The sequence below is a fragment of the Protopterus annectens genome, chromosome 4.part0 (genome assembly GCF_019279795.1).
Source record: "Protopterus annectens isolate FY-2018-M chromosome 4.part0, PAN1.0, whole genome shotgun sequence".
Classification (NCBI taxonomy): Eukaryota; Metazoa; Chordata; order Ceratodontiformes; family Protopteridae; genus Protopterus; species Protopterus annectens.
This window is the reverse complement of record NC_056733.1, coordinates 1,743,520,371-1,743,542,752: the sequence shown is the minus strand read 5'-3', so window position 1 is coordinate 1,743,542,752 and position 22,382 is coordinate 1,743,520,371. Positions and strand designations below refer to the sequence as shown.

Genomic DNA, 22,382 nt, shown 5'->3' with positions numbered 1-22,382 from the left:
CATGTATAGGGTATGTTGATTTTATCAATTGCCCATATAATATACTGTTATTCAGTTACATTATGTTGATGTACTGTTATTATACTTTTATGTTTCCATACCTTTTGACATGTACATCGTCTACTCATTAACTCAGTACTTACACCTTGGGCCATGATACTCCTTGTGTAAAACCTCCTCAACCACGCAAGTAAGACAAGATGCATGGACTGAACCAAATATCCAGGAAAGCAGAAAATAGTCCAGCACCAAGGAGAAAGTGCAAATAAATTATTCTTTATTGTGGCAACCCAATAAAAAGCAGACCAGTTTCGGCAGTAATATAGCCTTCTTCAGTGCTGTAGCACACAACAAATAACATGTCATTTAAATAATCCAACACATAATGAAGGTCTTCATCCTATTGCTTCCTACCAACTTAACTCAGCTCATTGAAGCCAGGCTTAAACAAAGCACGTAGCCTTACAATCCAACTGGATTCTTTTTCATTCCATCCTGTTTTACACATTTTATTACCCTGGACTGTATCTATGATGGTAAATTGGAATTTGACAGTGGTATGAGTTATAGTATGCTTACAGAGAGAATTCGACATTCTTTTATTTCTAATATCACTAAGATGTTCACTAATTCGAAATCTCAATGGCCGGAATGTTTGTCCAACATAAAAAGTGGAACAAAAACACGTTGCCAAATATATAACCTAATCACTGCTGCAATTCCCAAAAGAGCGAATTTGGTATATCTTTGAAGTGTTCCTAGTAGTAAATTCTTTGGTTTTCAAAACATGTGCACAAGCACTACAATGACCACAAGGAATGCTGCCCACTAATTTATCACCAAATAAAGTGAGCTGTTGAACATTTGATAAAAAGAAATGTTTGCAATGAGTCAAATAAGAATTTATTGTGCGGCCCCTGCGATAAGAGAATAAACATTGTGGTAAAAGTAATTCTGCTAATTTCTCATTGACCATTAATATGTCCCAGTGATTGTTAATAATATCTCCGAATGTATTTGTGTTGCGTCCATAGGTAGCGACCAGGTAAATGGGTTGAAATGAGTGTTTGTCCCTATTACTAGACGTATGACGGTACTGTAGTAGTTTATCTCGATCTTGTCGTGCTGCAAAGGAACAAGCATTAGATATGTTACCAGCTTGATACCCTCTGTTGAGAAACCTATTAAGTCCTTCTTCCCAGACATAAAAGCTTGTTCAGTAGAGCAAATACGTTTAATGCGAAGAAATTGGGACTTAGGTATGTTATGGATGATGTGGCTAGGGTGGTGGCTGGTTGCATGAAGTAGGGTACTGAATTGGGGAAATTTTCTAAAAGCTTCTGTTTTAAGTGTATCATCACTGTCACAAATAATGCTGACATCCAAAAATGTAATTCAGTTATGATCCCAATTCAAAGTAAAATGAATACCCCACTTGTTTTCATTTAAATATTGTACAAATTCATGTACATAAGTCACATCCCCCCTCCGCACCATCCAACAATCATTTAGATATCAACGCCAAATGTCTATTGTGTCTAAAAATATATTGTGGCTGTTGTCATAGATCAATTGCTCTTCAATGTACCCCATGAACAAATCCGCATAAATGGGGGCAAAAGACACTCCCATGGTGATGCCTCTAACTTGCCAATAGCACCTTCTCTCTCATTCACTTTTTCAAAAACTTACAAAAAGTATGAGAACGCTAAGATCCAACATTTGGCATTTGAAACTTTTTAAGGCCTACAAACTAAAGGACATTACCTCACGTGGGTTGAGGGTCCTTTTTCAGCATCTGGTGTGTCAAGCTGATGAAAAATTAACACAAGATTGGGTTCAAGCCCAACATAAGGCCTCTATGTTGTTTGTTGATGCCCTTACTTCATATTACGAAAGAATCATTGACCTAAGTATTTTGAAGGTGAAACACAGTTGTGATGAGATTAAATGTTTTGAAGGGGAAGCTTTCTTTACTAAACATTTAAATATTTTGGCCAAAGACTTAGCTTCTTTGGAACAACAACTTAAAAAGAAAAGAATACAGACATTCAATAGAGACATATCAGACTATGACAGAGGCAAACCATTTGGTATATACAAGAGTGTCCAATTTCAAGATACAGGACACAAACAGATTAATAAAAGAAAAAGACCAAGATTTATACTGAGGAATAAAGGGAATCCCTACGGGGGGGACCTCAGGCAATGATTCCTTGTCTGCCACTGATGTAGAATCTATCTTGACCCAGGAGTCCCCACTTGCTAAGAGGAGACCAACTAATGACCCTTTAGGGGTAAAAGACACAGGGGGGAAGGAAGCATCAAGCAAATAGACAACATCCAACAACTTTTGGACAAGATTCTATCTCACTAAACACCAGTAATAATTTACACAATATTTCTTCTCAGACATTGTCCGATATTGAAATAAAACTTTTGAATAAGGGCCTTAATTTTGTCCCTGCTTGTTTTGTTAATGAACATGATCTTGTGAATAATGTTAATGATTTCTGTAGAACCCTTAACCTTAAACTGTTTTTTTCAGATACTGACCAGGCTCAAAGAGCTACTGGGTTTTGTTTTTGGAAATCCAACTTCATGCCACCCATGGACAAACATGTCTCAGTATTTAAGGAATGTGTTCTCAAAGATTTACATTTCAATAGAAATGTATATGATAACATCAAACATAATCTCACCAAACAGGAACAAGTGGCTCTGACCAAACTCAGTAACAATCATGATCTAGTTATTTTAACAGTTGATAAAGGAGGGGTGGTAGTCATTATGGATATGTCCATGTATTGCAACAACTATCCAATGGGCTTTTCTATATGCATATGCCACTGGATCCAACAAATTCAAAAAGAAATCAATCAGATTTTGAAACTGGCACAGGAGGAAGGCATTATTAGTCAGGACATTTGTTATCAACTAACAGTTTCAAACCCAAAATCTCAGTATCTTTATCTACCGAAAATACACAAACATCCTACACAGCCACCAGGCAGACCAACTGTTTCAGGTAGAGGGTCTTTGATGGAACCACTATCTGTCATCCTGACAGAATATCTACAACCATTACTACCTATGGTTAGGGCCAGGATCAAAGATACAGGTAGAGGGTCTTTGATGGAACCACTATCTGTCATCCTGACAGAATATCTACAACCATTACTACCTATGGTTAGGGCCAGGATCAAAGATACAGGTAGAGGGTCTTTGACGGAACCACTATCTGTCATCCTGGCAGAATATCTACAACCATTACTACCTATGGTTACGGCCAGGATCAAAGATACAGGTAGAGGGTCTTTGACGGAACCACTATCTGTCATCCTGGCAGAATATCTACAACCATTACTACCTATGGTTACGGCCAGGATCAAAGATATGGCCCAATTTTTACAAATCATTAAAGACACCCAGTTGGATCCAGGTTGGCTATTATGCACCTTGGACGTCACCGCCCTATATACAAATATTCCACACTGGGCAGGTTTAGAAGCCATTCAGTTTTGGTTAGATAAAGCTGACTTATACACTCCTGGGTCCAATACCTTATTGGTTTGCTTAACGGAACATGTCCGCATGAAAAATGTTTTTATTTCCAAGGGAAGTGCTATTGGCAAGTTAGAGGCACCACCATGGGAGTGTTTTTGCCCCCATTTATGTGGATATGTTCATGGGGTACATTGAAGAGCAATTTATCTACGACAACAGCCACAACATATTTTTAGACACAATAGACATCTGGCGTCGGTATCTAGATGATTGTTGGATGGTGTGGAGGGGGGATGTAACTTATGTATATGAATTTGTACAATATTTAAATGAAAACAAGTGGGGTATTCATTTTACTTTGAATTGGGATCATAATCAAATTACATTTTTGGATGGCAGCATTATTCAGGACAGTGATGATACACTTAAAACAGAAGCTTTTAGAAAATTTCCCCAGTTCAATACCCTACTTCATGCAACCAGCCACCACCCTAGCCACATCATCCATAACATACCTAAGTCCCAATTTCTTTGCATTAAACGTATTTGCTCTACTGAACAAGCTTTTTTGTCTGGGAAGAAGGACATAGTCAATAGGTTTCTCATCAGAGGGTATCAAGCTGGTAACATATCTAATGCTTGTTCCTTTGCAGCAGGACAAGATTGAGATGAACTATTACAATACCGTCATACATCCAGTAATAGGGACAAACTCATTTCAACCCATTCACCTGGTCACTACCTATGGACGCAACACAAATACATTCAGAAATATTATTAACAATCATTGGGACATATTAATGCCCAATGAGAAATTAGCAGAATTACTTTCACCACAATGTTTATTCTCTTATCGCAGATGCCGCACAATAAATTCTTACTTGACTCATTACAAACATTTCTTTTTATCAAATACTCAGCAGCTCACTTTATTTGGAGATAAATTAGTGGGCAGCATTCCTTGTACTGCTTGTGCACATGTTTTGAAAACAAGAAGTTATGTACTCACCATAACGTTCGATGTATGTAGTCCATCTCACCTCACATTCTTACCCGTGGGTTCGGAGCTGAATATCGGTGCCAACTCGGACGATTTTACTAGCTCGAAGTCTTTCATTGGCTGGACTAAGCAGGTACCCCATGGTGCACTGCTCCATATCCCCAGATCTAGTTTGCTGTGAAACTCATTTGTACTCCATGCACACATCACATCCAGATAAAGAATAAGCTAAGCAACGGAACTCTACAGATAACAACCTAACCTCCAAATCCTCAAGGAAGGGGGAAGGCGGGAGGGTAAGTAAGAATGTGAGGCAAGATGGACTACATACATCGAACGTTATGGTGAGTACATAACTTCTTGATGTTATGTAGTCCTATCTCACCTACATTCTTACCCATGGGACAGCGTCCCTAACACCTACATCCTGGGTGGCTCATAGGAAAATACTCCTGAGAACTCTGGAGCCAAAGGAAGACCTGCCCCTGGAGACCACGTCCAATTTGTAATGAGAAACAAATGTGTGAGGAGAAGCCCAAGTAGCTGCAGCACATATATCATCCATTGACAATCTGGCTTGATAGGCTGTGGATGTGGAAACAGCCCGAGTAGAGTGAGCCTTGACCAGAAATGGCAGATCTTTACCTCCTGCTTGATAGATGAAAGAGATACAACTAGATATCCATCTAGACAGGGTGACCCTGGAGACCGGGGAACCCATTTGGTTTTCTGAAAAGGAAACAAAAAGTTGGTCAGACTTCCGGATATCTTTTGTTCGGTGTAGATAGAAGCGTAATTGTCTGTGTACATCCAACTGGTGAAATCTAAATTCTGCCTTGTTAGAAAAGTGGGGAAAGAAGACAGGCAGCTCAATGGATTGATTTAGGTTAGACACGGAAGCCACTTTAGGAAGGAACGAAGAGTTTGGTCTAAGAGAGACCATGTCTTTATGGAAGATTAAATATGGAGGTTTGATAGAGAGGGCTTGAATTTCTGAAACTCGCCTTGCTGAAGTGATTGCTGTTAAGAAGACTGTTTTCCAGGTCAAGAATTTCAATTCGCAGGTAGCTGCAGGCTCAAAAGGTGGTAAAGTAAGGGCTTGGAGAACAAAATTAAGATACCAGGGCATGATTGGTTTGGACACCAGGGGACGGAGCAACAGAGTACCCTTCAGAAACGCCTTGCATAGTCTATGCTCCATGAGACTAGGCTCATTCACTACATGGAAATTAGTGATCTCTGCCAGTTGAACTTTGATGGTGGCTGATGCGGAACCCTGATGGAAAAGCATAGACAAAAATTCCAGGACTGAAGCGATTGGAGCTGTGTAAGGATCAATGCCTTTGGAATGTGCCCAGATAGAAAACCTTTTCCATTTTCTAGAATAAATCTTTCTAGTGGATGGTTTATGAGAGGACGATAATATATGAACCACTTCTGGTGAGAAATAATGAAGTCTGACTAACGATGGAAGTGGAGTAGCCAGGCTGTCAACCAGAAGGTCATCAGGGAGGGGTGGAACTGTCCCGACATATGTGTCAGTAAATCTGGTTGAGGGTCCAGAGTCCAAGGAGTATCCACAATGAACTGCTGAAGAAAGGGAAACAAAACTTGACGAGGCCAGTGTGGAGCAATCAGAATGATTCTGCTTCCCAAGGATTGCACTCTCTGAATCACCTTTGACAGCAGGGGAAACGGAGGGAAAGCATAAAGCAGACCGGAGGGCCAATTGTGAACCAGAGCGTCCCTGGGTGGCTCCCCCTGTGGGGGGATCAGCGTGAAGTAGTTGCTGCATTTCACATTGAGGGGGCTGGCAAAAAGGTCGCAGCAAGGCTGACCCCATCTGCTGAAGATTCGCTCTGCAACCAGGTGATTCAGGGACCACTCGTAAGGCATCAGAATAGCTCTGCTTAGCCGGTCCGCAATCACGTTGGACTTCCCCGGAATGTGCATTGCCACCAGAAACCGTTGGGAAGTTACTTCCCAATGCCACACTCGCATGGCCTCTCTGCACAGAGGGTAAGAGCTGGTTCCCCCTTGCTGGTTTAGATACCACACTACTGACATGTTGTCTGAGTGTATCGCAATCATCCCTAGAGGAAGAACACTCTGAAGTGCCTGCAACGCAAGTAGCACTGCTCTCATCTCTAGGACGTTTATGTGCAGATGTATCTCGTGTTCTTGCCACATGCCTTGGACTGTCCTGCCAAGATAATGCCCCCCCACCCCATCTGGGAGGTATCCGTGGTCACCGTGGCAACCGGGATGGGTGGAACGAAGGGTTTTCCCCCGTCCAAATTGTTGGTGCACAGCCACCAACCAAGGTCCTGCTTGCATCTGTCCATGAGCAAGATGGGATGAGATGGAAGTCTTTGGAGAGACCATTGAACAAAGAGGAGCCTTTGGAGAATTCTCATGTGCAATCTCGCTAGAGGGACCAACATGATTGTTGCTGCCATGGTCCCTAGGAGCTGGAGAACCCATCTTGCCTTCGCTTGTCTCAGGGGCATCAGCATGTGTATCTGTTGTTGTAAGACTCTAATCCTTTCCTGCAGTAAAAATGCTTGCATTCGAATGGTGTCTAATTCTGCTCCTATAAAGATAACACGCTGTGAGGGCAATAAAGCAGATTTTAAACAATTTATTGTTATACCCAACTGGTGACATAGAGTGATGGTAGTGTCCCTGGTTTGAACTAGTTGATTCCTGGTGGGAGCGGTAAGGAGCCAGTCGTCCAGATATGGAAACAGCTGGAATCCCTGACGTCTCAAGTGAGCCGTCACCACCGCCATACACTTGGTGAACACCCTGGGGGCTGTGGTGAGACCAAAGGGCGGGGCTCGAAACTGGAAATGACTGGCTGCCAGCCGGAAGCGTAGGTGACTCCTGGATGCCCTGTCCATTTTCACATGGTAGTAAGCATCCTTGAGGTCGATGGAGCACATCCATACCTCCTCTCCCAACAATGGGAGAATCGATTGTAGTGTGACCATATGGAACTTGGACTTGTGTATGTAGTTGTTCAGTTGGCTGAGATCTAGTATGGGTCTCAGGTCCCCTGTTCTTTTCGGCACCAAAAAGAATTTTGAGTAAGTCCCTAATCCGATTTGGTCTGAGGGGACATGCTGGATGGCTCCTTTTTCTAGCAGCTGTGAGACCTCTGAGGCTGCTTGATCCCTTTGACTGGGCGGTACATCTGGGATTTTTCTGATTGGCGGGGGTTGTGATGAAAATGGAATGAGATAACCTCCGGAAATTATCCATAATACCCATCGGTCCTGGGTAATGCTTTCCCAGGCTTCCGGATATAAGGAAATTCGACCACCGACTGGCTCCGGATAAGCGCAGTCGGGCACACCCACAGGAACGAGAGTATGGAGAGCCACGAAAGGAATCGCGGTCTCCCAAATTGCAGGGGCCCCCTCTGCCTCTGGGGCGACATATCCCTGAATACCCCCCCTCCCCTGCCTCTGGAGGGGGGGGTTCACCTTGTGGGGCAGGAAAAAACCTCTGTGATTTCTTGAACCACATCTTCCCCCCACTGGGCCTTGGGATAAGGCCTAGAAGGAAGGGAAAAACAGACTCCTATGGCAGACAGGGTCTTTCCCCTCTTGCTCGCACCTGGTGAGGGTGTCTTGCACTTTGGTCCCAAACAAAGAGGAACCATGAAAGGGGGCATCAGTGAAGGAAGACTTGAATGCCTCCGCAAAGTGACACAGGCGCAGCCAGGCTTGCCTTCTAAGGGCGACCCCTGAGCTTGCTGCCCTACTCGCTCCCTCGGCTGCATTAGAAATGAGCCACATGGATGAGTTAACAATGGAGTTGAGGGTAGAGACCTGGGCGTTAACCGTCTGAGCCACCACTTCAGGAACGTTACCCGCAAGAGTATCTCCTAACTCTTTGAGGAGATCTCTCTGGAGCAGAGTGAAGTGAGACAGGTAATTCAGCGACCGTAATGTAAAGATTGCTGAGGAGAGGGTACACTTCCCATACCGATCCATGGTCTTAGACTCCTTGTTAGGAGGATGGACGGATGAAGAAGACTCTGCTACTTCCTTCTGAGTGGCTGCCGCCACCCCCATGGCATCTACAGGGACTCCTATAGACAGAAACTCTTTGCACTGGGGGGTGGAAAGAAACTTGTTGGGACGCCTGGGCATGGGCTCCACAGAATCAGGGTTCTCCCACACCCTTCGACAAATCAGGTCCAGGAGTACGTTGAAGGGTGGAGACACCCAGGAGGTGGAGGGCTGAGCACCAAATGCCTTAAGGAATACTGACTCCTCCTCAGAAGGGGCTTTGGAAGGCCAGTCACCTCTTTGTTTCAGTATCTCCAGGATGTCGGAGAAGGAAACATCATCAGAGGATGGCTTGGAGGACCCCTCCGATTCCTCGAGGTCAGTATCAGAGGTAAGGGACTCATCCTGGGAGTCTATGTGCTTCCTCTTGCATGTTTTCTTTCTTGGGGGCTCCTCAGGCATGAACTCTGAGGCACCCTCAGAAATTTGGGGACCACTTGTGGGGGTATCCCTAGGCCCTGGTGCTCTGCTGTCCATGGATGGGTGGTGATCAGAAGCTCTCACCGGAGTGGTGGGGGACAGAGTGACCGACCCACCTGATGTAGCTGATGATCTGGCCAGCATGGTCCGCATAGCCTCAAAGGCCAGCCCCCATGAATCCGAGGAGCAACCAGTCTCCAAGGCCATGACGGGGGTCGGAGTTCCCCAAGCCGATGCACTGAGAGGGAGGCTCGGGACCGAAATAAGCCCCGAGATGTCCCCCTCGGGCCTGACTGAAGAATCTTGAGTCCTGAACCCAGAGGACAGAGCTGACAGAGTCAGAGCCGATGCTGGTACAGATGGAGCCAAATGGGGCATCGGAGCCAGCCTAGAAACATCACATGGCATGGAACACTCCACCCCTGAAGACAGAGATGCGCTCGGAGGAGGAATGATTGAAGACGGGGTCGGGACGGGCCAAAACCGGTGACTGGAGAAGCCTCTGAACCACCCTATCAACATCCACATCTGAAAGGGTCCTGGAGGATTTGGAGGACAGGGATGGAAAATGAGATCTCCTCTCAGGAGAAGCTGGTCTGAGACTGGGTAATCGGCTTCTAGGAGGTTCCAATACAATTAGAGCCGATGCCAGTTCCGTCAATACCGATCCTTCCTGCGGCCCCGAGGACAGTGGAGCCGAGGAGGTCGATGCAGTTTTTGAGATTTTCTCCGGGGGCTCCGATGAAGCTGATGGAGCCAGGGATCTCTTTTTTGACTTGCCAGATTTTGACTTTCCACTGGAAGACGAATCCGTAGCCTCTTCAAAAGAGAGTTTCAATAGTCCCTTTAAAATTAGCTTATTCTTTCTCTCTTGGAGAACTCTAGGGCTTAATGCATTGCAAAAACTGCAGGATTCCTGCAGATGGATGGCTCCCAAGCAATAGACACAAATGGAATGCCCATCGGTAATGAACATTTTGTACCCACATTTAGAGCACTTTTTAAAACCCGAAGGTTTGTGCTCCTTGGTATCCTTAGACATCTTAACTACTATGCCCACAACACAAAACCAAGTCTGAAAACAATGCACAGGCGTTCACTCTATAAAAAGCAGGAATGACGCTAAATAGTAACCAACACTAAAACAGTGATCAAACACACACCAAAGATTAAGTACAAACTCTGAACAAGGGATTGAAAAACCACAAGGAAAAGGAAGCCCAAACCTCTAACTTAAACGGTCTAGGCCGTACTCACACAGAAGGCAAAACAGAGGAGAACTAGGCCCTCTAATTGAAACGGGCCTAGCCCGAGGGAACAGTCAGTGGGATACCACACAACAATCACACAATCACAATTCTTGACAACTTAGACAATTAGCTATGAAAATAGCTTTTGATAGGAATCAAAACTTTTCTTAAGACAAGAAAAAAGAGGGTACTTAGCCACAGCCAAGCGAGACCACATCTGAGCTACATGAGCAGCAAACGAGATCTGGGGATATGGAGCAGTGCACCATGGGATACCTGCTTAGCCCAGCCAATGAAAGACTTCGAGCTAGTAAAATCGGCTGAGTCGGAGCCGATATTCGGCTACAAACCCACGGGTAAGAATGTAGGTGAGATAGGACTACATAACATCCAAAGAATTTACTAGTAGGAACACTTCAAAGATATACCAAATTCCCTCTTTTGGGAATTGCAGCAGTGATTGGGTTATATATTTGGCAACGTGTTTTTGTTCTGCTTTTTATGTTGGACAAACATCCCGGCCATTGAGATTTTGAATTAGTGAACATCTCAGTGATATTAGAAATAAAAGAATGCCAAATTCTCTCTATACCATACTATAACTCATACCACTGCCAAATTCCAATTTCCAGGGTAGGATGAAGCTGCCAGGTAACAGGAAAAGAGGAAGGCCTAAGATAAGGTTTATGGATGTGGTGAGAGAGGACATGCAGGTGGTTGGTGTGACAGAACAAGATGCAGAGGACAGGAAGAAATGGAAACAGTTGATCTGCTGTGGCGACCCCTAACAGGAGCAGCCGAAAGAAGAAGAAGATACGGTCCAGGGTAATAAAATGTGTAAAACAGGATGGCACACTATCCTAAATTAAAAAGAATCCAGTTGGATTATATGTCTAGGTGCTTTGTTTAAGCCTGGCCTCAATGAGCTGAGTTAAGTTGGTAGGAACCAATAGGATGAAGACCTTCATTATGTGTTGGATTATTTAAATGACATGTTATTTGTTGTGTGCTACAGCACTGAAAAAGCAATGCTACTGCCAAAACCGGTCTGCTTTTTATTGGGTTGCCATAATAAAGAATTATGTATTTGCACTTTCACCTCGGTGCTGGACTTGGCGCTTTCCATGATACTCCTTACCATGTGGATTATACACTGATAGATTAAGATATGTATATGTGTGCCATTCTAAACAATAACATTTGTTAAACAATGTTTTAAATTTGTAATTTTGAACATTTTTCACAGTAAGCATTGAAACAAAATATGTGAAACAATGACAAAAGTACCCATTTCAGAACATTTCAAACAACTCTAATGACTGATAGAAATTCTCAGTGGTTCCCAAAAGGGTTTAGAGTTAGTGTAGAGGATTAAGGCTCTTACTGCTTGTAGTGAAGGTACGGGGTTTGATCCTAAGCAAGCCACTTAATTAACAAAACTATCCTCTATAATGGAGGCATTACACACATACTCTGATTAACATTCAACTGTTTCTGCCAACACTAATAACAGTAGTTACTCCCAGAGTAGAATTACCTTCTGTTTGGTGTTTGAAATCTTGCACCTGCACACACACCATTCTAATCAAATGCTGAGAGAGATACAGTAAAGAACTGTTGTGAGTTCTTCCAAGTATTAACACATAAGTATCTGCAAAAAAAACTGCATGAGTGCCCTTTCCGTAATCAAATGTTGTGTTGATATGCCAAACAGTAGTTAGCCCCTAAGAACCTGTACTGCTGTTTGAAATCTCTCGCCTGTGTACTGCAAAATATCTTCACTGTTGTTTGAAATCTCTCAGGCATGTGTTCTAAAACATTTTCACTGCTGCTGCTCTGTTTGGGTTGAAATTCACGTGTGTCCTGTTTATCTTGCATGCACAAATGTCTTAAAGCAGAAGGCGCTTATATTAACTTAATATATATATTGAAACTATTTTTTTTTAGTTAAATGTATGTAATGGATGGCCTTCCCACTGCAAGCACTGGGTCCTAGGCAACTATCTAGGTTGCCTCATGCTGGAGCTGGTCCTGACTGGCACTATGAACTCATGTGTGATGACGAATGCTAACTTGTGTGCCATGTGATGTACTGCTTTAGTCTACTGACGTAATGTATGTCTCTAACATTTCCATAGCCTGTCATATTGCCTGATGGTGTTACTGTCATGGGTTGAGATTTCCAGTTGTCTTTAAAAATACCATGTTGTTATCTTTTGAATGTCAGAAGCATTTAGTTACCATATCATGTGGCCTACTTATTTTGGCAAACAACACCATTTTGTGCATATAGCGTATATTCTAACGAGCACACCTTGACTGTGTATTACACATTAACATTTCTGTCCAGTTGTCATTATGTATAATGCATCAGCCTTCCTTTCTACTGCTGTACAACTGGATGCCCTAACATCATAAGCACATCACTCACTGTAAGGCTATAGGGTTTATGTGTCATCCACCCAAACATAGTGTGCCATAGTTGCATATATACAACCGTCCTTTGGTAATTCATATATTCCTTTGATAACTCATACACTTTTACACAGTCTTTTTGTATCACTTTCAGTGACTGTGCCACCTGTCATCTTATGTTATCATGACAGCATACATGGGTATGTGATATTGAACCCTACTTTTCTTATGTACCTGTGCTAATTGCTGTTTAACTATTGCACATTACAGTGTTGTTTGTATAATTTGCACACAAATACATTTATAGTCATCACCAATGCACACTGCAGTGTGTAAGATGTTGGCCAATCGGTTCAATGTACCTTGCAGGGAACTTGAAGACATCTTGTGTTGGGGACAAATGCATGTGCAATTTATTTATTTAGCTATGCTTGCCCTGTTTTTTTCTGTATTGGGTTTCTCATACATGCATGCACTTCCTTACTACTGTGGACATGTATTGTCTATCTCCCTTTCCCATATAATTTGGCTTACATGTTTCAATATACAAGGCATACATATACGTGCATGTACACCTTTATGTAACATATCATACTTGCAATGTAGGTGTACTGGGACAATACAACACTGTCCCACATTGTTAGGGTATCATACACATTAAATTCATACACACAAGATGGTGGTAATTGAGTAGATTCCATCTGTGTTCATGTTTCAATTTGTTGTGTATTAACCACACATTTGATGCTTCTTGTATACCTATGTATGCATAGGCTTACTTTTCTTATTTTATATTATTTGTATGCTATTTTGTAATGTATATGTATTACCATGTGTTTCACATTTCATGTCATTGCTGTGGGTATATGTGATGAGCCTTCTTCATGTTTGGCTCATGTGATGCCATTGCATGTCATTCATCTGTGTTGCATACCTGAGCACAGTCTGTGTTGCCTTTGGTCTGGGATGTTTTCTTTGACATCTGGATCCCATTTCATCTGTGCTAATGGTGTGTATACATATTGGTTTATTACATAGACACATTACTCTTTTGATGCAGTACTGCTGCTTAGCACTAGTTGTTTGCCTACATTTGCAGGGTTGGCAGTTCTAATCTACCTTCTGGTTTCCTGCTCCAACATGTCCTTGACTGGATGTGATCAGCCTTGTTGTTTCATGACTTTCACTTTCACAGCAAACAGTCTAGGATCATAATGTTTGATATCCATTCTGTAATGCAGTGCTGGCAATCCCCATTTAGTGTTCGCTGACAAGGACATACCATCAGTCATATTCATTTTGGTGTGACTGTCATGCAATCTGCAACATCTCAGTACTGCTCTGTGCATTGGTACATAATTTATTCTTGAGGTGCACCATGGCTGGTATCTCTCCCTACCCTATTTGTCATCTTTCCTTCACCCATGTTGTACAGTCAATATGTGTGCTGTCTGTGTACCTTACCTATCCTTAATGTATATTACTGACCTTTAGCCATCATGTCTTGTGATATTTGTTATATGTTTGTACCCACACTTTTCCCCAACTCCTCTTTTACATGTCTTTGCCATACCCACTATTCTCTAAAAAACAAGTAATAGGATCTAGTCCCTCAAAAAATTCCCATGCCCCTGTGACTCTGCCTCTGACCTTCCTATTCCATCATCCCTCTTTTGTGCCCCTCTTCTTCATCCTCACCCCACAACTGCTTTGCTATCATCCTATACTAGTGACATCACACATTATTTGGTTTGTTTGCATTGCACTGAGTCATTCTCACTAGATCAGGGCATATCTGTATATTTATTTATTTTTATTTATTACTTTATTTGCATTTGTTTACCGGGATGGTCCAGCTTGGCCAGAAGTGTCCATTTTCAGTGGAGTCCCGGGGAGAAAAAATCCACATATAAGATATTTTGCATACAATACAGAATTTACATTAACAAAGACATTTAGTACATATTATTGGCAGCTTATACAATTGGTGAAAAAACAGTACATAAGTAATCATTCTCAAATCAAAGATATTATACAAGCAATACAGAGTATATACATGAGAACATTCTATATGAGAAGTTTTCCGCTAGCAAAATGTATATAGGATATTTCATGCAGTGGGTGCAAAGCAGATACAGGAATTAATTAGAGACTAGGTACTTAAACTTTTCACACATTTAGGAGGTATAATAGCTGAACGATAGGCCATATGAGTCCTGTTGCAGGAATCAGCAAAGTTGGTGGATATTGTTGCAGATATAAGACATAAAGTCTTTCAGCTTTTCCCGGTTAGGGATCGCCACAGTGGAACTCCAGTCTGCTAATGATTGGCAGTAGATTTTTACGGTGCCGAGTTGCCCGCCCGATGCCCAACCTTCAAGGAAGGCACACCCATTCATGCACGCACCTACCTGCATGTCTTTAGACATCACTCAACCATGGAGAGGACATGCAGACTCCACACAGAAGGCACTCCAGCCGAGAATCGAATGAGATAACCTCTTGCTGTGAGGTGACAACGCTAACCGCTGCACCACCGCGGCCTCCATTGTTACAGATATAAGTGGTGTTATGACATTAAGGTAGGCTGCGGGAGTGCATGAATGTCTCACCTGGTTCAATGGTAGGTCTATAAGGATTAGGCAGTAGACAGGAGAGAGATCAATGGTAGGGCAATGAGGGTTAACAGAAGAGGAAAGTGGACAGGATGGAGAGGCGGAGTAAGTAAAAAGACAGTTGGATGTGAAAGGAGGATGCTAGAGTAGTAGAGTGGGGGGGTGAGAATAGTTGTGATGGTTTAAGTTAGATTATATGAGATGTGGTGGTGTAAGCACATGTGCACAGCCAAGATGAGGAGAGGTGTTGTTTCAGAGATGTCTTGAAGAGGATTACTGAGCGGGTGGATCTAAGTGTTGGGGGGAGGGAGTCCCAGAGTTCTGCGATGGTAAAAGAGTAAAGCATCTGGCCAGCCGAAAGTTTGGGTTTTTCTACATTTACGAGCACTTGGTTGTTGGACTGGAGTGGACTGTTAGGATGGTAAAAAGTAAGTATAGAAGATAGAGCAGGGCTCTATGGATTATGAATGAGTTTGTGAGCTGTAGTTAGTTGGATAAAGGTGATAGTTGGGGGAGTTCAAGCCATTTTAGGTTGCATAATGATAAGCAGTGGTGGGATGAGTAGGAGGCATTAGTTACAAACTTAGCAATTTTGTTGTAGCATGGGTCTAGTTTGAACTTTAGAGAGGAGTGAATGCTGGTGAGGAGGGGTGCACCATATAAAAGAGAGGGTAATAGAAAAGAAGAAGGAAGGGAAAATCAGGCTGATGCAGTGAGTAGAGGTTTGTGTCAGTAGAGAGTGTCAAGCTTTTGATGTGTCTTTTTGACATTGGACTGGATATGCAGGTCGAATGTGAGGTTTTCGTCTATGATGACACCCAGTAGTTTTGTGCTAGGTACAATGTCAATGGTGGTACCATTTAGGGATTGTTAGGGCTTGGATGGTGAAGTTCTCTTTTTGTGAGGGTGTGGACATTTTGGGGGCAAAGATTACTAGTTTGGTTTTGTTGGGGTTCAGGGTAAGATGATTATTATACATCCAAATTTCGGTGGAGGTGAGGGTGTTTTGGGTGAGTTGGTGTAGTTCTGAGGAGTTGTTTGCAGTGCAGATAATAGTGGAGTCATCTGCATACTGGATGACTGAGCCTTGAGAGAGTGCGGTGTGGAAGATATCGATAAATATACTAAACAGAAGAGGGCCTAAAATGGAGCTTTGAGGAACACCAGTGGTGGTGTTTAGGAAAGGGGAGTAAGAGTTCTGCCATTTTAGTTGATTGCTGCCTGTTAGTAATTAGTAAACCAGTTTAGAGTTTGAGATGAGGTACCTATGTTAGAGAGTTTTGTTAGAAGGAGAGAGTGGGATATAGTATCAAAAGCTTTAGAAAGATCAAAAAATAGTGAATATATGATTTTACCAGCATCGCGGGCTTGGTTGACGGTGTCCATGAATGATATGAGGGCAGTGGTGGTACTATATTGTGGCCTAAATTCATGTTGGGTGAGGGAGTGTATGTGGTTGTGAGTCAGATGGTGAAGAAGTTGAGAATTAATACATTTTTCCAAAATCTTAGAGATGGGTGATAGTATAGCAATGGGACGGACGTTGGTGGCATCTATGTTGGGGCTCCCCTTGTTTAGAGGGAGGATATAAGCTTTTTTCCAGATGATGGGCATATAGGAGTCTTGGCTAGATCTTTTGAGAAGTATGCTGATAGGTTAAGCGACTGAGGTGGTTGAGATTTGTAGGTATTTGGCAGGTATATTGTCAGGGGCATTTCTGCATGGTTTGAGTTTTAGAAGCAAATTTTTAATAGTCGAGGTGGGTGTAAGTGACAGAGTAAAGTTGGGCATAGGGGGTGTGTTGGTGTTATCTGTGGAGAGGTCTGTGCTGGACAAGTTGATCTTGGGAAAGTTAGTGGTTAGACTGGCTATAGTATCTATGAAATAGAAGTTGAAGGTTGAAGCAGTTTCAGTGGGTGTTTTATATGGGCCTGGGCAAGGATTATTACTAGAGTCTGGGTTTAATAAGAGTTGAGAGAACTCCAGAATTTCTTTGGATTTTGCTTGTGTTGATTTTGTAATGTAAGGTAGTGGGTTTTTTTTGTTTTGTAGTACTAGGCGCTTAACCTGGTTTCGGAGCTGTTTGTATTGGGTGAGATCAGGTGTTTTTTTGTTTTTTTTTTGCCTATATAACTTGGCTTGCCCCAAATCTTGTCCAGAGGTTGGCACTATCCACCAAATGTTGTGAAGTTTATGGAATCCTAACCCATATTTTGTTCACTTATGTAACAGGACAGGGGTCATTTAAATCCAGTGGCAACATGGTTGATGGCAAGAAGTATCAAGAAAGTAAAGGATTAGGTGCTAAACAAAGGAAAATTGTATGTTTATGAAAGAGGAATCTGGTGAAAAAGACAAGACTAATCATAATTTGTACAGATACTATGAATTACAAAAAATAAAACTATTATGAGTGCTCTGTGCATTAAATGTGTATGTTAATAGATAGATAGACAGATAGATACATAGATGTCTGGCTAGATACACAAGACTGCAGAACACATAATGATAGTTATAAATGTTTCATTAAGGGAAGATCAACGAAGAGGTGACATATTAAAAAAAACAACTTTTGGTTATGAGGAAAATAAATTAGAAAATGAAAAAGTTGAGCAGGTGGTCTAGTAATAACTTTAAAATGTAGTGACAAACTACTAAGCCATCCAGAGCCAAAGTTGTTGACTTACAGAAGCAAACCAACTTCTATATAAGAGTTTTAGATCAGTAAACGATTGTAATAATAGTAATAATAATAATAATAATAACAATAATAATAATATACTTCAGCATGTATAGGTCACATGAAAAACACCATACAAACATAAACTAAATTCCTCACTGAACTGTAGCCAACAGAAAAATATGGTCCACGTTACAAATAAACTAAAAAGAAGGAATGGCTTACTATAGTATTTTTCTGTGACATCTGCTCTTATAGCAACATGCAGAATGCTTTCATCCCTTATTGCAGGAAAACTTGGACAATACACAAGTATTGGCATTTAATGACTGTTCAGAGCAGGGTTGTACATTATGTAAAATGTAATGAAATCATGGAATGCATAGCAAAACCAGAAAATAAAGCGAGCAAAAATTCTGCCACTCTTTGGAAAGAGCAAAAGTTACAAATCAGCAAGGAACAGTTGCCAGACATAAGTAAAAATAAAACAGTTTCTTTGCAAAGAAATAACAAAGCTAATTACATAGAAAACTACATGCAATTTTACATAAACCATAAAACCTTCTATAAAATCTAGTATACAGGAAACTACTCAAAACAATAAAGAACTGACAAATCAAGTTTTGAAATAAGCACCTTTTCAGTTTCATTGGTCTTATATTTTATGTCTGGAAATATTTGTTGAACTTTGTTTAGAAGTCACTTGGTGGGTTATTGTTGCGACACAGTAAATCATACTTAGCCTTTAAAACCAAACCAGTACGAAGTTATTGGAATTATTACAAATAATGCAAGGAAAGCTCACTCAGTAAATAAGAAGAAATAATTAAATCATAAAGTTCGTAGTACAAAAACAGACATGGGCTACATGACAGCTACAGATTGAACCAAAGTCATTTACAAATCAGTTGAGAAAATGGATAGTAGTATCAGTGTAATCAAGATTCACATGGAAGATCTAAATAAGGCTACTAAACAAATAAAAATTACAAGAAGCCTAGGGAACAATAAAATAACAAACACAGATATTTTAGTTTAGCTGACAAACTGAAATTGCATTTTAAGTATTGTTTTATAATGGTCTAGCCACAAGCATTATCCCCAATGAATAGAAAATGGTACATACAGGCAGCTCAAATTTAAAAACAGAAAGCCAGGAAACAAATGATGAAGAATCTGAAACAGACTAGTCTCCAGAGTTGAGCAGAGCTGTGAAGGTGGGTGAGTTATTGTAACATTTGCAAGGGAAGATCTTTGAAAATGCTTCACAGAGAACATCTTTTAATATTTATTCACAGTTGTTGGATCATAACTGTCACTTATTTCTTTATTATATGAGTTATGGAGCCATTTGATACAGACTTGTAGATAATATGATTTATCTAGACTTCTGCAATCTTTTGAATCTTATGGATCATAATATCCCTGTCTAGAAGCCTGAGAAGAAGAACAAATGCACCAGTCAAAGGATAGAGTCTATAAAGAAAATCAGTACACAAACTGGGAATGCTAAAATGATCAGTACAACAGAAGCCAGAACTAGGACTCCATTTCTGCTCTTGTTATATATAAACATATGCTCTTGAACTGACTTGAGAATGCATTTTACCCAGGTATGATGGTGACATAAAATTTGGGTTTATAATTTCCAGCACACAGAGCCAATTATCTTTCAGAATATCTTATAGTACACTTCCAGATGAACTCAAATTAGTTAGAAATGTGGTTGAAGTATATCCAATTAAGATATGGATTTGTGAAACTTTGCATAGACTTATGAAATCAAAGGCTTGGTTGTTAAGGGACATTAAATATTTAAGGGCCCTGACATGCTTATCTATTATTGGCCATTCATCTGGTATATCAGCAGATGGCAGCTTATCATCTTCATAACAAATAGATTAGATATGCAAAGAGTCTTCCAAGATAATGGGTTGCATTTTTAGATTAATGTTATCCAAACACTTGGTATGACTAATGCCATTACAGAAGTCTTTATCTTTAGTACACTGGAATGTGGCTTAACCATGTAGGAGACACTTAAAAAGCATCTGAAAAATGCATGACTTTATAAAGACAATAAGTGTAGCACAATATGCTGAGTACAAAAGAGCATTAAAATGGTTCTGCATATCTTCCATGTCACAGGTTAGGAGGACACAATTCTGGTTTACAAACTGCTCAGTGATGGCTTCTTACTAGCTTATCTGAATGCCATAGTGTGAACATATGCAAAATTCTTAATAAAACTAAGGTATTGTACTATAAGACTTAAAAGAAACATCACCTAAAAAGCATGAGAAAATCATTTAACAAGGGAGCAGTAAGAAGGAATGATTTAAGAAGCAGTAAAATGGACTATGACTACTGATACATGTAGAACACTATTATATCTGGAAACAGGAACGTATACAATAGGATGCTGGCAAGCATAATAAGGCAGAACTATTATGAAGCTTGACTCTATATGTATGAAACTGTGGGATACCTACCTAGAGATGATCCAGAAGTGATACACTGAAATCAGTCATTGTATAGGAAATGGTTTAAAGGAAAGCTTTATCTTTTTTTTCTTTTTGAAATAAGCATGAAATTTCTGCCGTCTAGGGTGTGTTTATAGGTGGTGTGTGTGAGTGTGAGCGCGCACACGTGAGAGAGAGAGCGAGTGTGCACTCTTACGAGTGTATGTGTATGTGCGTATTTCTGCATGAGTATGTGTGCACATGTGTAAAAGCTCACAGAGATAAACTGACACAAACAGACAGAATAGCTGATTTGTAGTGATGAAGAAGAGAAGCAGAATTGCGATACTTCACAAGCTGCCTGAGGTCCTCCACCGCGTCCCTCCAACCTTCCCTGTGTATCCATGTAATGTTAAACTAACAGAGAGACACATTTAGTAACTGCACAGTACAAAGATGGACACCATGGCCACAGCACAGATCACTGTGTCACTTTGCCACTACTATAACCTGCCTTCAGCACAGACCTATGCTTTGCGTGCCAGGAAATTCGAGCTGCTTTTAAAGATCATTTTGTATGGCATGCATTTGCCATTGTGCAGTCCATCGGTAATCTGTGACATTTGTATTTGAATTTCATTCCCTTTACAGTCACATTATAATACAATTTTTTAAAACAAATTTACTAGTTGTTTCTTGAGTACAATAGAAAGACTTTGACTGAAAGCCTTGGTTTCTTCCCTACCTTTCTTGAGAAGAATTTGAATATCCTTTGAAGTACTTGTGACGTGCATAGAGATACAGTAACCCACAGCTAGCAGCTGTCACTGAAAAAAGGAATACAGAATAAGGAATTAATGTCTGAGAATTTATCAGAATGTTACTAAACTTACACCTATTGATTACGATAATGAATTAACAAGGACAACAGCAAGTAATTCTCACAATCAATTATTTTAAAGAGTGACATTATAAGTTATTAAATGCTTTAGTAGTGCTTTGTGAAGTGAGAATTGTATTTGATTATTGACCATTATACAATGACTCCCTATTACTATTCAAAAATGTGCACGCTGATTGGCCCAGCCCAACCAGCCTGCCAGTTATAAATCCTACAATATACCAACGGAAAAAGGTCCGGTCGCCCGGACTTTTTTCCGTTGGTATAAAGTGCCCCAAAACCTTTTTTTTTACAATTAAAAAAAAAAGAGAGAGAAAAAACAGAGCAACGGAGACTTTCTTTTCTCCTTTGCTTCCGTTTCAAAGTACTGATGTACTGGGTATGCATGGGAACGCAAGTCCCATACACATGCGCAGTACATCAAAATGAAGAAGCAGTATACCACAACCGTCGGAAGAGCAGTAATCCGCCGTTATGCAAACACATTATTTAAGAAAAATAAGTATTTTTTTCCTTAAATAATGTCATTGTATAATAGCAATAACTGACTCCGTGGCTGTGGTATATTGAAGATTTACCCACAGTTGCCTTTGTTTAATCACTTGGGATTCGCCCTCATGATTAAACCAAACCAACCATGTGTAAACTTTCAATATACCACACCACATCATCGGTTATTGCTTTATTAATCATGGTTCACTTCTGCACTGCATATAAATGGATTTGTCTGACAAAAAGCCATCTGCACTGGAGAGACATACATGAAGTGTCTCTTTTACAATAGGTATATATGGTAGAAGTGCTAGTAACTTAGGTACAACCAGCAGCAGGAGCTCCAGGGGGCCACTTGGTAGAGGGTGGGATCCCATGATGGTGTCCCTCTCATCCAGTGACTGTTGTGGGAAATCAGTATTACTCTGTGGTGTTGTCTGAGGGGCGAGTCAAGATGGAAGTGCAGCTGGACAGTTGTATTGGGCAGCATGGTCAGATGACCTGAAGACATGCACAAGGCAGTCTGCAAATGTCCCTCAGTCGGCATTCTTGCACCAAAAC

At 41.1% G+C, this 22,382-nt stretch overlaps 1 protein-coding gene across 1 annotated transcript in view; it reads right to left on the bottom strand.

The window, feature by feature from the left end:
* Positions 1–22,382, bottom strand: part of LTC4S (leukotriene C4 synthase) — a 275,617-nt gene that overhangs the window by 52,155 nt on the left and 201,080 nt on the right. Inside the window, exon 4 of the mRNA XM_044069457.1 lies at positions 21,174–21,255. Coding sequence (XP_043925392.1) covers positions 21,174–21,255 — 82 coding nt within the window. The remainder of the gene's footprint in view (positions 1–21,173; positions 21,256–22,382) is intronic.